The sequence below is a fragment of the Lampetra fluviatilis genome, chromosome 4 (assembly GCF_964198595.1).
Source record: "Lampetra fluviatilis chromosome 4, kcLamFluv1.1, whole genome shotgun sequence".
In the NCBI taxonomy this organism is placed as follows: domain Eukaryota; kingdom Metazoa; phylum Chordata; class Hyperoartia; order Petromyzontiformes; family Petromyzontidae; genus Lampetra; species Lampetra fluviatilis.
Genome location: NC_136278.1, coordinates 11,368,256 through 11,384,303, shown reverse-complemented (window position 1 = coordinate 11,384,303; position 16,048 = coordinate 11,368,256). Strand labels below are relative to the sequence as shown.

At 46.6% G+C, this 16,048-nt stretch overlaps 1 protein-coding gene across 1 annotated transcript; it reads right to left on the bottom strand.

The window, feature by feature from the left end:
* Nucleotides 1-745: 745 nt before the first annotated feature.
* Nucleotides 746-15,176, bottom strand: TMEM26 (transmembrane protein 26). Its single transcript, XM_078855188.1, has 7 exons — nt 14,986-15,176; nt 12,076-12,244; nt 10,503-10,910; nt 8,036-8,262; nt 5,123-5,199; nt 2,814-2,944; nt 746-1,042 (listed from the first exon to the last, which is right to left on the bottom strand). The coding sequence occupies exons 1-7, from the start codon at nt 15,174-15,176 to the stop codon at nt 746-748; spliced, it is 1,500 nt and encodes a 499-aa protein (XP_078711314.1).
* Nucleotides 15,177-16,048: the final 872 nt, after the last annotated feature.

The following is a 16,048-nucleotide window of genomic DNA, read 5'->3' as shown; positions in this document are numbered from 1 at the left end:
CCTACTAAATATAGTTTTTTCGTTACCGGTTCATGGCGAACAGTAACGTTTTGCCCCGGGGAAACCTTTGATCCGATTGTGACGTTTCATGGCTCAAGCGGGTACTGAAACCAGAACGCGTTGCGTGGAGCAATTCGGTCGTCCGTTGCCGTAGCACTCTCGCCTGAATTGTCCCAATCTTGCAAGAAAACTGTGACAGGGTCTTTAAAGTATTTCCCCCCCCCCCCCAGCAGACATCATGCTTTTGCAAATTCCCCGCAGGCGTTTGGCATGCGGTCGCGGCAAAAGTAACAACAAAACAAACGCCGGCACCGTTGTTTGTAGTGAGAGTCTGTGCACCAACTGACCGACGCTAAACGCAATCAGCTATTGCCTTCCTCTCGCGAAACTTGAAGTTCGCGGTCATCCGTCAGTTAAGGGTACTACGGTAGCGAGATGTTAACTACCTCGCCCGGTGTACAGGAGGTCGTCGTGGGTTCGATCCCGACCCTGACGCCTGTTGTATATTTTGAGTTTGCGGTGTCTCTCTCTCTCTCCCTGTGGTCGCGTGGATTTTTTTCTCCCGGTCTTCCGGTTTTCCCCTCCACACTTAGAATCAACAACACGCGTTCAGAGTATTCGACTACTGCCATACATGTCCACGTGGTAGCCAGGGTCGCTTCTGAAAAAGAAGCTACATAGCTCGGTGGGGCTTATACCTGGTAAAATACCGAAAAAAATTTGTTACAAAAAGTTTTCGCTTTTATTAAGGGCACTCCCTCATTTTCTCGCTGTTCGAGGCTGTAATGGTCATGGTGAAGGAGTCGTCCGTGGCGAGCGTGCCCGCATCGCTGGGGACCTCTCCGGGGCTCTTCCCCTCCTGTCGCCCCCGCGGCGACGGCGCGCCATCGGGGCCACTCAGGCAGAGCGCGCGGTAGTCCCCGTAGATGACCACGAGGCGGTAGGCCTGCAGCATCAGCACGAGCACGTTCTTGATGGTGAAGAAGATGAGCATCTGCATTTGGTCGAGGACTCCGAAGTGGATGAGCAGCAGCAGCCGCACCTGCGCGGGACCGCGGGAGACGAGCGGTTAGCGGAGATGGGCAACACGCTTTGAAGCCACCGCAGTGTAATGTCATAACAGGTGCGCACAGTCAGTGCTGGATTATCCGAGGAGCAAAAGTAGCTACATATGTAGTAGCTACTTATGTAGTAGCTACGGGCCCCCGCACTTTCAAGGGCCCCGCGCTAAATGCTTTCAAGCTATCAATTCCGGTTCAGTGATTCTGCACTTGCTCTATTACTATAGTACTATACCGCCTCCAACTTGTATGAACGACTGGGTGTTTAAGGTTAGCGGTTTGTATTATCTGGCTGTATAGCAAATTAAACAATACAATTACTTTACTATGCAAGTAAAAAATGTGTGTTTTAATATTTGTGTTTTTTTTTATTTAGGGCCCTTTAATAACATATGCTACAGGCCCCGCACTAGCTTAATTCGGCACTACGCACGGTACCGATCAATCGTGTGTCCCGTGTAATCCCTCGCCCATTGGTTGCTTTAAAGACACTTTGTAGAATCAGAATCATTATTTAGACCGTTGGAGGAATCCGCTGAGCTGTGAAGCTTTTTTTTCCACGGATGTCCAGCAGGGGCACGGGGAGTCAGCAGCTGAGGTGTTGACCCAGGTCTGTTTCGAGACCAGCTGAGGAAACTGCCCCACCCCCGGCGAAAAAACAGATTTTGTCGCAACCACAGCAGAGATTGCTTGAAGGTAGCGGCATCTTTTTTAAACCAGTGTCCTTGACAGACCATGCGCCTGCCACTCATAACCACTGCTGGCTGGTGGAGGGAGGGCCCCATTATTTATGCGTGGCGCTGACACCACTTTACTCGACTGCGCCGTCGATGATTTATTCAGGTGGAATTTCGGCTTGAACGTTGAACTGTGAGCAGCTCAACGTTCAAGTCCACCCTTGTGCGCATTCACGAGCAGGCATTGTGCGTGTGTGTTGGTTTGTATTATTGGATTGTATTGTCTGTTTGTGTTGTTGGTCTGTGTGTTGGCGTGTGTGTCAGTTTGTTGTTGGCTTGTGTGTTGGTTTGTGTGTTGGCTTGTGTGTTGGCTTGTGTGTTGGTTTGTGTGTTGGTTTGTGTGTTGGCTTGTTGTTGGTTTGTTCGCGTGACATCTATAACCTAATTCATGTGGTGGTAAGAAGTACATTTTTTATGAACTTTCTGCAGAAGAATTGGCCATGTCAGTGGAAAACAATTCAACCCCCTATCAGTGTCTACCTTATTACAGACCAATTCAGACCTTATTGGTCACCCCATGCCCTTATAAATCTCAACGTTCATCCTCCAAAGCCCCATCACAAGGGAGAAACACAAACAAATAGACACTTTTTTTTGCCCATATTAAAACAGTTGTATGCCCTATGGACCTGAAAACTCAATTTCCCTGTTCAAGAATACGGGTAAACCGTATGGGTTGACAGGTATGCAATTTGGTAATTTCTCGGAAAAGCTTTAACAGAAACTGACCTGCAGATCATCTAATGATATGTTTACTCACATTGGCGTAATTACCCTTTTATTTCTGAACCTCCACTTTAAGTGTGACCTCACAATTATACAGCAGCTCAGCAAAAAGTTCCCTTACCACTACACAGCCGATCAAACCTGGCTGCCACATACACGAACATCACTCTCTGAGCATGCACATCAAAGCTGTGGACCAAAACAGACACGGGTGACCAAACCATGCTCCGTAAAACGCGACGCCGTATTCGTTCGGTCTCGGCACGGGGGTAGGCCGAGGACTTCGCACCACGAGGAAGGGCCCATCCTGGATGAAGACGCTGATGACGATGGCCCACAGATCCGTGCTATAGATGCGCACCAGAGTCCTCCACCCGCGGGCCGGTGCTTGCTCTTGCGAGCCCGGCAGCGCCTGGTGAACTGCCGAGCACGCAGGGGGGGGGGGGGGGACACGTGCTGAGTCTGAGCCCCCCAAAGGTCGTGACCTCTTCGTCGGGATGTGCGCTTGCTGGGCCCGTCGGCGCCTCGGCAACTCAAGGAAAGGCCTCACATCACACATCTCACCTGTACGGCTGTCTCTGGTGTAGGCCAATTAGTTTCGAAGGCAATTTTTTTGTTTGCATGTTTGTCCACAAGTACTGTATAATGCAGACTTGATGCCTTGCAAAGGATAGCTATTTGGTGTTTGAATATCTTAACACCTGCTTTATTGCTGGAAAGGGTAAAATCTATGATATTTTTTCATTATGTTGAACTTGTTCCGCACCGTACGGAGCCAACCGTGCCAATAAGAGGTGTGGGGGAAGGACAACAAACTAAACACAAAAAGCAGTTCTAAAGAAATGAGTTTTTAATCTAGATTTAAATGTGCATAGCTACAGTGGCTTCCTAATATTGGAAGGAAGAAGAGCGCTCCAGACGGACGCCGAAGCGCATCTGAAAGCGGGCAATGCGGTTATCGTCTTTGATCGATCGCTCTCAGCCAAGAGCAACCGCTGCGATTATGCTCTTGGCTGCGAGCGATAAGCAAGGTATTGTGGTCATTTGTGGCAAGCACTTTGTGTGTAATGTGTGCAACCATATAATGTATTATAAGGTCGCATTTCAGTCATCCCAAGCGAGTTTTTAGCTTCGAGGACCCCCCCCTGATGGCAGCTGCCCATGTGCGGCGCAAGGTGAATGGCAGCACAGGCCCCCAACAGGGCATTATCCTGCCAGTAGGGGGAAATGTGGGCATTATCCCGCCAGTAGTATGTATGTACGTTGGAGTTCTTTCGCACCGTACGTAGCTTGCTGCGCTAATTGGATGTGTGGGGGACTTATTCGGGTGGGGGGCAATGTTTTCCCAATTAAGTGATTTCTGGGTAATTCTCGCCAATTTGGACCACGACGTTACAATCACACGGCAGCTCAGTGGCACGCGTATGGCCTACTCTTCTTCGAAAAAACAAAACGGGATCTGTAACGTTCACTGTGAATGAGACGGCGCGTATCGGTGGCGAACACCCCCCCCCGTGATATTGGCCAGGGCAGCCGGGTGAGTTTGAACCACAAAAAAATCTGCAACGAGCGGCGAACGCATCACCGCAAGGTCACGTCGTGGTCTAACAAAAGCGCAGCTCTGGGCGGTGGTGGTGATGGCCCATTGGGGAGATCTAAGCGGACGTTGATTCATAAAATCTTTGTGCGATGACAGAAGAGACGCAGACAAACAGAATCAGAAGTCTGTCACCCGAGTAAAGCCCATTGGGCCACAAACTCTTTTTCAAACGTGCGACTTTGCCGGCAGAAGACAGAAGATGAGGGCGCCACGGTGGCCATGAGATGTTAACTACCTCGCCTGGTATACGGGAGGTCGTGGGTTCGATCCCGTGTGGATTTTTCTCCGTGCCCTCCGGGATTTCCCTCCACATTTGGAATCAACATGCGTTTAAAGTATTTGGCTGCTATAAATTTCCACACGATCAGCCACTTCATTGAGCATTTATCTTATTGTTTCCCAAAGTCTTACCTTTTAATTGCATGACTTAAGTGTCGGCTTCGCTGTGTACAGTGCTTTGTGATCCATGATAAAAAAAGTCCCCTTCATAGATAGAATTACTGTTATAATAGGGTGTACCCTTTCTGGCAATAAAACAGGTGTTAAGATGTTAAAACACCAAACAGAAACCTTTTGCAAGGAATCATGTCTGCATTAACCACGCACACATACTTTTGGTGAACATGCAAACAAAAACATGCTCTGGTAATATATTTATCGTATTTGAAGCTGATTGGTCCACACCAGAGACAGCTTTCTTTAGAGCCTAGTCTCAAACAGTGTTGGACCAGAGGACTCAAAAAGGCGAACAGCGCAAAGACAACGCACATTTAGGGCATTTATAGATCGAGCTGAGCAGCTACATCTTGGGACCTCCCTTGCCAGTATCAAAATATAAAATAGTTTTTACCCTTATTGCCAGAAATGGCAAAACCTATTTTTATATTTTGATACTGACAAGGGAGGTCCCATGGAGAATTACTGTTGTTGTTGTTATTATTATTATTACTCTCCTGACCTGGGCATTATCTCTACGAGCCACCGAGTGAGATGCGTACCTTTGATGACGAGCGGAAACTGTATCAAGCTCCACGTCCAGACTGCCATGATGCAATAGAACAGCGGCCTGTTGCACCTGCAGAGCATCGAGCCACGTGGGTTAATCAAAGAGCCTCTCAGCATTTGTTCTATAATCATCGAACGCGTTGAACTTTTTCTATAATACTGATGGCTTTCAAAGGTCTGCCAGAAAAAGTAGCACACGCACGCACAAAAGTCGAATAGAAAAATATGCCTCACGGCATTTTTTGCATTTCTTGTACAAAAAAATGAGTTTTGTAATTAGAAACAACATTATTCAACTCGTGTAACAATTGCAATTATCTTTGGTACAAAGCATGGTAAAATATATCCTGTAGGGGAAGACGTTGGTTTAAATCTATTAAATAAATCGGCCATCAAAAATGGTTTACATAGAAGTTATTAATGACAACTCAACACATTCGTCAATAACACGGACTTTTTAAAAAGTGTTTAATAGTCGACGTTTCGGGCAATCGTCCTTCATGGCACACAGAGAGGTGCCGTGCCTTGGGACTTGTTTGTGGCTGCGTAGTATAACCATTGCCAGAAATTTCGCCTCTCACAGTGCCGTTAACAAACGCATTGAGTTGTCTAGCTATTTGTGCTGATGCACCACTGTCAACCCAGTATCGCCTACTAATTTATATATAAGAAGCGTCACGTTGGGTGGCCGCCAGTTGTGGGAGAATTGTGTTTGCACTTCAGAGTTGTCAATTGACTCATAAATCACGTAAAACTACGACTGGGAAACGCACACTCGGAAGTCACCGACAGCCCGTCAATGGTAACTGTTTAACTGAGGCTCACATCTCTCTCGAACATCTCTATCGCATCTCTCTCACATATCTCTCAAACATCTCTCACACATATCTCGCTCCTCTTATATCTTTCTCTGAAACGAGCAGCGAAATTAACCTCGTCTTCACTCGTCCTGTTGCCCATCGTTTTGACCCACTGTGCGTGAAGTTGCCAGTTCCATTCCCAGTGCGAAATTCTTACGTGAATTACCAGCACTCAATGCACGTTCGAGAGTACGAGAGATTAAAGCTCCCGTGAGACCATTCACAAGACAATGCCGTTGTGTGCCAATGTCATAGCCAAAAAAAATTGCATTTGAATTACAAAAGATAAATGTTCGTGTACGTGAACGGCTACCCATCGAAAAGATTGTGTGCTATATGATATAAAATACAACATCTCCTCGGGCAGAATACACGAATAAAACTAACATTCAGTTCGTCAGCTTTTTGGGACGCACAGGTTGATGTATTCCAGTGGCGCTTGCTGAAAGAGACGCGGTCACTGAGGAAGGTGGAATAAAGAGCGCTTGAAAGGGACAGAGATGCCGATGCCGAGATGGCTGATGGGAATATATCTGAGAAAAAAATAGAGGTGGGATGAAACAGTTACAGCATTTGCCGGAATTACTGATATCCCTGAGAAGATCAGCGAGGTGACACTTCGATGCTTTGGGCTCGCGTTGAGCATAGAGAAAGAAGATCAAACTAAACAATTTAAATTTCATCAGGTATATAGCTATTTTTCATAAGCGACCTGGCTATCACACATGATAGCTCGACGAATTGGCCTATCACGTGGAAATGTATAGCAGCCAAATACTCTAAAACGCATGTTGATTCTAGATGTGGAGGGAATACAGGAGCTGGAGAAAATCCACGTGATCACGGGGACAGACATGCAAACTCCAAATATACAGCAGGCATCAGGGTAGGGATCGAACCCACGACCTCCTGTATACCTGGCGAGGTAGTTAACATCTCGCCACCGTGGCACCCAGATGAAGTGAGAATGGCTGTATAGATGCCACCGGTACAGGTCAGAAGGGATCGAGGGAGCCCGAGGGTGAGACGAGAGGATGTGGTGGAACGAAATAACGACAAGAGGGGCATAATATAAGCAATGTAAGCACGTGGAGGAATAACATTGTTTATGGAACACAATCTTTGACCTGTCATTACTTGCGAGGTGTTCTGACTGGCTCAACAATTCAATCTCACTGGGCAGCCAGATATTGTGAGTCGGATGCCGTGAGTCCGATGCAGCCACAAGCAATGCGATTGCCAAGACTCAACTAGAGGCAATGCATATGTCAGATCATATCGAAGCCCTTTCGTGAATTATTGCATTCAAATAAATAAGTAGGTAAGACATTTTATACGTAGTATCTCACGACCAACGTTATGATTCTCAAGATCTGAGCTCCCCTTAACAACCTGAGGATTCTGGGTGTAATTTGCAAAACGTCGGTACCCGTGTAAATGTTGTGATATTTCTCTACAACTACAACACAGGTCGTGCTGTTGAAGGGTAATAAATTCGCATGTTCGAATCACGTGACACTTTTATTCATTGGTTGTGTCGGGTGGAGGAGCGTTTACCACACACATTTTTCTTTACTTACACGACCGAATGAAAAGGAGCACAGAAATAAAAATAAAAACACCGTCAGCCCACAATGACCCTTGCAAGCCTTAACAAACCAGTTGTTTCATGTACAGTATCTGCCTATCAACCCCCTTGCCAAATGTCTCCTGCTTGAGAAGTAAACAACTCATTCACATATAGAGGACCGCAGAGCTCGGGCAATTGTTGGCGCCTGCTCACCACGTGGCAGCCTTCCTGCTTCTCTGTGCTTCCTCGCGCCTCTGAGTCGTTCTCTCTCTCTGTGAGAGCGCGCAAACACCACGTGCTTTGATTGAAAACGAATTTCTTTTCGAACTGCTATTTTGCGTCGAGTTTGTTGTCCTTCCCCCCTGCACCTCCGATTAGCACGGTACGATGAATTTTACTCAAAGTCCCGTGTCTGCAGGTCCAGCCGAGGCACGCGGGAACCACGCGGGACGCTGCGCAGAGGCGTCGAAACGCACCTCACTACGGAGTCCTGCATCGTCTCCGTCTTGAACTCCAGGATGTCGCCGGCCGTGCCGATGAACTCGAGGAGCAGCTGCGAGAGCTTCTCGCGGGACACTTCGGTGCCCGTGGGCAGCAACCAGCGCCCGATGATGAGGAGCAGCAGGAGCATCTGGTGGATGCACAGGATCCACGCCTCGTTCGAGTCCAGGAGGTTGTTCACCGTGGACTCCAGTTGCTTCACCTGCGCGGGGAGACGGCACGCAGTCGGTAAGGGAAGAGGGGTGGGGGGAGAAAGGCTGAGACGGCGAAGGAGGCTGAGATTTCTGGCGAAGGTGACCGATGACACCCCTCCCCGTGGGAGAGGCCTCTCACAGTAGGGCACCTCGGTGGCGAGATGTTAACTACCTCGCCGGTACGATCCAAAAACACACAGCGAAGAGATGTTCGGTGCAGTTCGGCAAAGCTATGAAAACATTGAGTAGGCACTGCCTTGGTGTAACATACACATGCAGTATATTACGCATTTTTTAAATATATATAATCACTGAGAAATAAGAATTTAGGTCAATTTATTAATACGCATGGCGATGATTTCCCGTAATACGGTAACTGGGGCCAGGGTTAGTAGATCGCACAGAGATAGGGTCTGCATGATACACCTTCCCGCAGTACAACGAGGAATCAATCCATGGCAGGCAGTACAGCAAGTAGGTAGATATTTATCACATTCAGGTTTCTCCGTGAGTTTGTCTATGGTCACTATACTCTCCTTGAACAAGTAAGCTAACGATACAAACATGCCAATGTAGGCTGGGTTCTCCTGAAACCAAAGTCTTAGGGGCCGTCCATAAATGACGTCACGCGATTTTGGACGATTTTTGACCCCCCCCCCCTAGTCACACGGCGTCACAAAAAGTCAGACCCCCCCTCAAATATGACGTCACAAAGCTCTGCCCCCCCCCCCAAATGAAACATGCTTCAAATCACTTTAAACTATTGTCATTGTAGTGCGTATTTAATGTGGCGCTGCACTCTGATGTTGTAGGAGAAAACATTTATTAAACAGTCTATTTAATTAAGTAGAACGTGTTGTCTATATTTATTTAAAGTTGCGAATTTTGATGTGACGTCACATTTCTCAACCCCCCCCCCCACCCCTTCGTCACACATCGTCACAAATGTCTGACTCCCCCCCCCCCCTCAGGTGCGTGACGTCATTTATGGACGGCCCCTTAGGTCTGACAATGGTCTTCCTGTGAAAACAAGAAAATCATTGTTATCACATTCTACGGTGTTGAATGATGACGCTTGCTTGTACGAGGTGAGGTCAATAGGGTAGCGATTGATAATTGGTTTTTTACCCTTCTATCTGGCAACAAAACTGATACCTTTTTTACAAGGAGTCATGTTTACATAGACCACAATACCTGCAGTCATAATGCAAACAAAAAACATAACTCTGATGTGCACTGTCCTTGAAGTTGATTGGTCCACACCCGAGACAGCTTTCCTTAGAGCCTAGTCTCACATGGGTTGGACCAGATGACGCCAAAAGGCGCACAACTCAAAGACAATGCACCATCAGAGTATGAGAGCTCGGGGTAAGCATTTACACCATTGGAACCTCATTTGCCAGTAAAAATATGATAATTGGTTTTTTACCCTTCTATCTGGCAACAAAACTGACACCTTTTTTACAAGGAGTCTGGTTTACATAGACCACAATACCTGCAGTCATAATGCAAACAAAAACATAACTCTGATAATGTGCACTGTCCTTGAAGTTGATTGGTCAAGGACAGTGCCCATTATCAGAGTTATGTTTTTTGTTTGCATTATGACTGCAGGTATTGTGGTCTATGTAAACATGACGCCTTGTAAAAAAAAGTGTCAGTTTTGTTGCCAGATAGAAGGGTAAAAAAAACAATTATCATATTTTTACTGGCAAATGAGGTTCCAAGGGTAGCGATTGTTTATTTAAATGGGCACAACCCTGATGATGACACTGACAAACCAAAACCGAGTCCAGAGTTCGCTCTCATTAAATAAATGCTCATGCACGGTTTGTTTTTAATTGGCAATGGAACTCACGCGGCATTGATTTTTTGACGTATTTCATATTCTATGGTTCTTTCAGAAAGTCAGGTAGATAGAAAAAGAATAACAATAAAATAATACAAATGAAAATAAAGGGATAAAAATAATAAAAGAAAATATTACGTCATCAGGATGACGACCACTTGTGTTGCGATCGAAACGTTGTAATATTTTATTATTTTTATTCACTTTGTTTTCATTTTTATTTTTATTCTTTTATTGTTATTATTTTTCTTCTATCTACGTGACTTTACCGAAAGAACCATAGAATATGAATTCCTGCAGTCACGAAAGTTTTAAGTCAAAATTTATCTACGTATTTGTTACTAATGAGGCAGGGGGCGTACGGTGAGGTTGGGTCATTATTGTTCGACAGCGCTGTACCTGAGAGATAATGTAGCTGGCGTCTCTGCTTTTGCCATGAGGACCACTCCTCCCCCTGCGACCGACATCCTCAGGGGGAAAGAGGGGTGTGGGGAGAGTCGTAGGAGCCTCGGAAACGCTCGAGCCAACCCGCGGCTCTTCTCCGAGATAATCCGAGTCGCTCATTTCGGGCCAGCGGGTCATGGCGACTTGCGTCGCCTCCTCCCCGAAGAGGGCGAACATCTGGGTGGGCGAGTAACCCGCGCTGGCGGTGACCGGGATGGAGGTGGTTTGGCCCCTCGCGAGAGGACGGACGGTCGGCGCCTTGGTGCTCGGAAACAGAAATTCCACGGTGTCCGTTCCCGACGACGCGAAGCCAGATTCCGAGGAAGCAGCAAAGTCTGGAGCTTCCCGAATAAAGAGTCGCGTCTTGCTGGTCACAACGTTTGTGTGAATGTGTTGTGTGTGTCGTGCGTGAAAGGGGAGGGGGGGGGGGAGTGGTGGAAAAGTGGTTAGCACACACTGCACTGCAATACCAGCAGCCCGCATACAATGATTGACCCTTCGTATCTGGATCTGTATAACTGCAGGGATGACAGCTGTTTATCATCCTCTCTGTGCCCATTAGAACATTTCTCAAGTTTAAAACAACCTGGCCTGCAATAATCAGGCCAATAAAGCTGACTCACTGCTTACAATCGGTTCCAAATATAGAAATCATCACGACTGTCATGGTCGCTGTAAAACTTTTTTTCTTCCTGCCAGATCCGATAAAGGTTGGAGTCAACAACGAACCTCCGAGGTCTGTTGTCACAATATCTCACAATGTCTCAATCATCTCTCACAATGTCTCACAAATTCTCAATTATCTCTCACAATGTCTAAAATGTCTCAACTGTCTGTCATCATGTCTCACGTTGTCAAACCCATCTCTCAACCATTTCTCACAATGTCTCACAATGCCTCGACCATCTCTCATAATGTCTCACAATGTCTCAACCATCTGTCACAATGTATTACAATGTCTTAATCATCTCTCACAATGTCTCACACTGTCTCAACCATCTATCATAATGCCTCACGTCTCACAATGCCTCAATCATCTCTCACAATGTCTCAACAGTCTGTCATAATGTCTCACAAAGTCTCAACCATCTGGTACAATGTCTCAACCATCTCTCGTTATGTATCACAATGCCTCACAATGCCTCAACCATGTCGCTAAGGTATTCCCCTTGGTCACCAACTAACGCCCTTATCGGTAACCTACCCTTCTCCTTTCTACGGACATAACCCACCCATCAAAAAAAAACACCTCTCTTTCTGCCTGATTGCATCGACGGGTGATGTGAATCGTAACTTTACTGATCCATGCCACCAGATGGATGCAGGCAGTAGGCGGGGGACAAAATACGTGAGCTCTTTGAGATTACAACAACCTTCCCGTCTTTTACAACAATAGCCAATAACTTTGAACGATGGTGTCTGTTCATCTTGTGAGTGTTGCCCACACCTCCGATTAGCACGGTTGGTGCGAAACAAGTTCTTCATATGTACACATACATTTAACAGATGGATGGCATGGTTTCCTCACCTTAAATTGCAGAGGTTCCCGGTGCACCGGTAGCTGCGCAGCGGTGGTGGTGATGGTGATCGTGGCATTGGAGCAGGTTTCATTCAGCTTCGTCTCAAAATATCGAACCTCCAGAAGCCAGATGGCAGGCACCACATTGATCAGGTACAGGAGTATTGCCAGAGAGAGCCTGGTAAAGAGATGGACCACAATAACGATTACATAACGGTGCTGACCAAGCCTGGAGATAAGGTTCCGTGATGGTCTTAATGGAGCACCCAGCCACTCAGTCATCAATTATTCAGTTGCTGTATTAGGACCACAATGTAGTCAATACATAATAAATATTGGGACCTGGGTGTTTATAAAAGGGGGTAACAATTTCTGACACTTGGAGAGTGGGGGGGGGCCTTATCCAACCGTGGATTGCTCGTAGCTCAATCCACGCGTTCACTCTTTCTCTCTTTCCCTCCTTCACCGGAACAAACTTCTCGCTCCACATTGAACAGTCACCTTCGCTCACTAGTTTCCGCTCCGCACTCAAAACTCCCTAACTCACGAGGCAGAGTAATGTACTCAAGTTTTAGAAATGGCTAATCCCCAGAAATGAAAAATTTCGCCGTACCTCTTGCGTGACATATGTACAATGGAAATGTCACACGTGCCCTTTGCTCAGTGTCACCTTCATGTACGTATGTATACTGAACTTCTTTCACACAGTACGTCGCCAACAGGGCTAATCGGAAGTGCGGGGGAAGGACAATACACTAAATAGAAAAAAAGCAGTTCTAAAGAGATGAATTTTCAATCAGGATGATTTAAAAGTCCACAGCTCCAGTGGCTTCCTCATATCGGAAGGAAGAGCGTTTCCAGACGGCAGCAGAAGCACGTCTGCTGAAAGCGTCACGTGATGCGGTGACCGTCTTTGCTTGATGGCCAGCAGCCAAAGGCCACTGCCGTTGTGAGGATGGCCGGAGTTCACGTGTGTGCCCCATACTATTTTAAAAGAGGATGGTTGATTCCACGGGACTGTGGAATTTCCTCAACTGGATCGGAATCAGGAAAAACAGGATAACCATAACCGCACATTTATTTATCAGGGGAATAATTTTATTTGTTTTTACTTATTAATTGTGGCTGTATGTATGTTGGACTTTTTTCGCACTGTACGTAGCCAACCATGATAATCGGAGGTGGCTGCTGGCAATGCTGTTGAAAACTCGTCACTAAATCTACAGCATTACGGGGTTGTCCAGAATAGTAAAACAAAAGTAACAGGTAATCGTGCAGCCCTGCAATAGCTGCTTACGTCACTGCTGACAGAAGAGCATCGGACGAGTGGAGGCCCATACTCTTTCATATTGGCAGCTTATCTCGGAAGAGGTGGTAATAATCCTCACGCTTTACCCCACCAGACACAACGAGACTCAACCCACCAACGGGTTAACTGTGGTGTACCTATAACAATAGGTTTTACCCTTTCTGGCAATAAAGCAGGTATTCATATTTTTTTTTCCCTTCTGCGTGACTTTACCGAAAGAACCAAGAATATGAATCCCTGCAGTCACGAAAGCTTTAAATCGAAAAATAAAGCAGGTGTTAAGATGCTAAAACACCGAACAGAATCCTTGAATGTATGTATGTTGAAAGGATTCTGTTGGGTGTTTTAACATCTTAACACCTGTTTTATTGCCAAAAAGGGTAAAACCTATTGTTATATTTCGACACTGGCAAGAAAGTTCCCATATTGGGGTGTACCAATTGCTGCTGCCTGGTGGACAGAGGATGTGGTGAGGATTTGAAACAAATACTCATACTCTTAGGTTTTTTCGGTAAAGTCACGTAGGTAAAAATAAATAATACAAATAAATAGAAATAAAATAATAAATCACGACGTTTCGGGCGTAACACAAGCGTCCGTCATCAGGTGGGACAACCACAGCCCACTTCAGCAATTGTTTCTTGCTGTGGTTGTCCCACCTGATGACGGACACTTATTTTTTACATACGTGACTTTACCGAAAAAACCTAAGAGTATGAATCCTTGCAGTCACGAAAGCTTCAAATCTAGATTTGAAGAAAGTTGTGTTTCGACTGTCAAGCTGGGAGATGGACTCGATACGGCGACCTCTGGATTGCAAGTCCAGTGCCGCCACTAACCGCTCCACCGGGGCAGCGTCGAGAGATGTTAACTACCTCGCCTGGTATACAGGATGTCGTGAGTTCGATCCCGACCCTGACGCCCGCTGTATATTTGAAGTTTGCGTGTTCTACCCGTGGTCGCGTGGATTTTTCTCCTGGTCCTCCCGCTTTTTCCCTCCACGTGTAAAAAAAACCGCGCATTTAGACTTTAGAGTATTTGGCTGCTATAAATGTCCCCTTCGTTGAGCGGTCATTTGTGGCCAAGGTCGCTTCTGAAAAGAGCTGTACAGCTCAGTGGGCCTTACCTGGTAAAATAAAAATAGTATCAGCGTCTTCTTGGTTCTTTCGGTAAAGTCACGTAGAAGGGAAATAATAAAATAAAAATAATAAAGCATAATAAAAAAATATATATTTTTATTATTTTATTAATAAAATATGTTTTATTTTTATTATTTTATTATTTCCCTTCTACGTGACTTTACCGAAAGAACCAAGAAGATGAATCCCTGCAGTCACGAAAGCTTTTAAGTGTCAGCGTCCATCATTGCAAGACCTGAAGTGACGCTGGTGGCCACCGGTAGCCTCCAGTGCGGCCTCTGACGTGCAGCCCCCAGACAATAAACAAATCGTGAGAAAAAAAACCTTACAGGCGGTGTGGCGGCACTCACACTGATGATGCCTCATCGGCGAAAGTGTCCCCCCTCGGCCCGTCCGCCCCCGGCCCCTTCTGAAAACGAGTGAAGAAACACGGCTGCGAGGAGCATCGAGTGACGGACAGCCCAGACCTACCACTTGTAGTCCTTGCCCTTGCGTAGCACCAGCGTCACGATCAACTCGAGTGGCAGCAGCAGCACGAGGAGCAGCAGCAGCCAGTAGAGGCGGTGCTGCGTGTGCACCGCGACCCTCCAGACGCACGCCAGCGCATGCACCGCGAACACCAGGCGCGGCACGATGGCCCTCAGCATGACCCACAGCGTCATTGCCCTCAACGGGTCCCTTCTCCGGCCGCAGTGTCCGGTCCGGCGTGTCTCCACGGCGTCGCTGCTGCTGAGACGTCTTCTGACTCTGGCCTCGTCGAAGTCGAAGCCCCCTTCTGCACAGATGAGTGGGCGAACTCTCGTCGACGAGGCAGTGAGGGAGGTAACAAATCGGTCACTGTTGTACGGAGTCCCAGAGCTCTGTGCGGGCGGTTATTCACTGCCAAGTCTGACTCTGACCACAAAGTGTGCCTCTCATAACGGGGCCTGACCCACCCATCCACTCCTCCTCTTCCTCCGCCGCCTCCTCCTCCCATGACTGTGAAACCGCTTTAATTTCCTTCCTGCCAACCCGTGTATTTTTTTCGGTAGAACGTTAACATTTTTAAAAAATCATCTTTAAATTGTTCATGAGCCTCATTAGATGCTGCCGTCAATATACATACATTTTTTTGGGCAGCTGCGAAAGCTAGTAATGGTTGGTTGGAATATTACTTAAGTGGCAAATTCTAAAGCTCTGTTTGGTTGAAATTTCATCAATGCCAAGTAATTCCCAGAGGCCTGGCCAGAGAGTCAGCCGAGTCAGCACGAATGGAACTGACATCATCCTGCCGAGTGCACGTCCTTGTTGCACTCGTGTAGCGGCCATAATTTTCCAAATTTTAAAGTCATGATTAGTAAACAATTTGATATGTCAGCATTGAGACATCGTTTATTGACTCTATATGTTTACTATAGCTTCATGTAGTTTCGCGACCAATATTATCCATGATAGAGTTTTTTTGGGGTGAGATCGCGTAAATATAAATGTGTCGTTAAATCCGCCACAACCCTACGCAGCCATTAAGTAAGGTTTGTCGCGTAAATAAAACGTG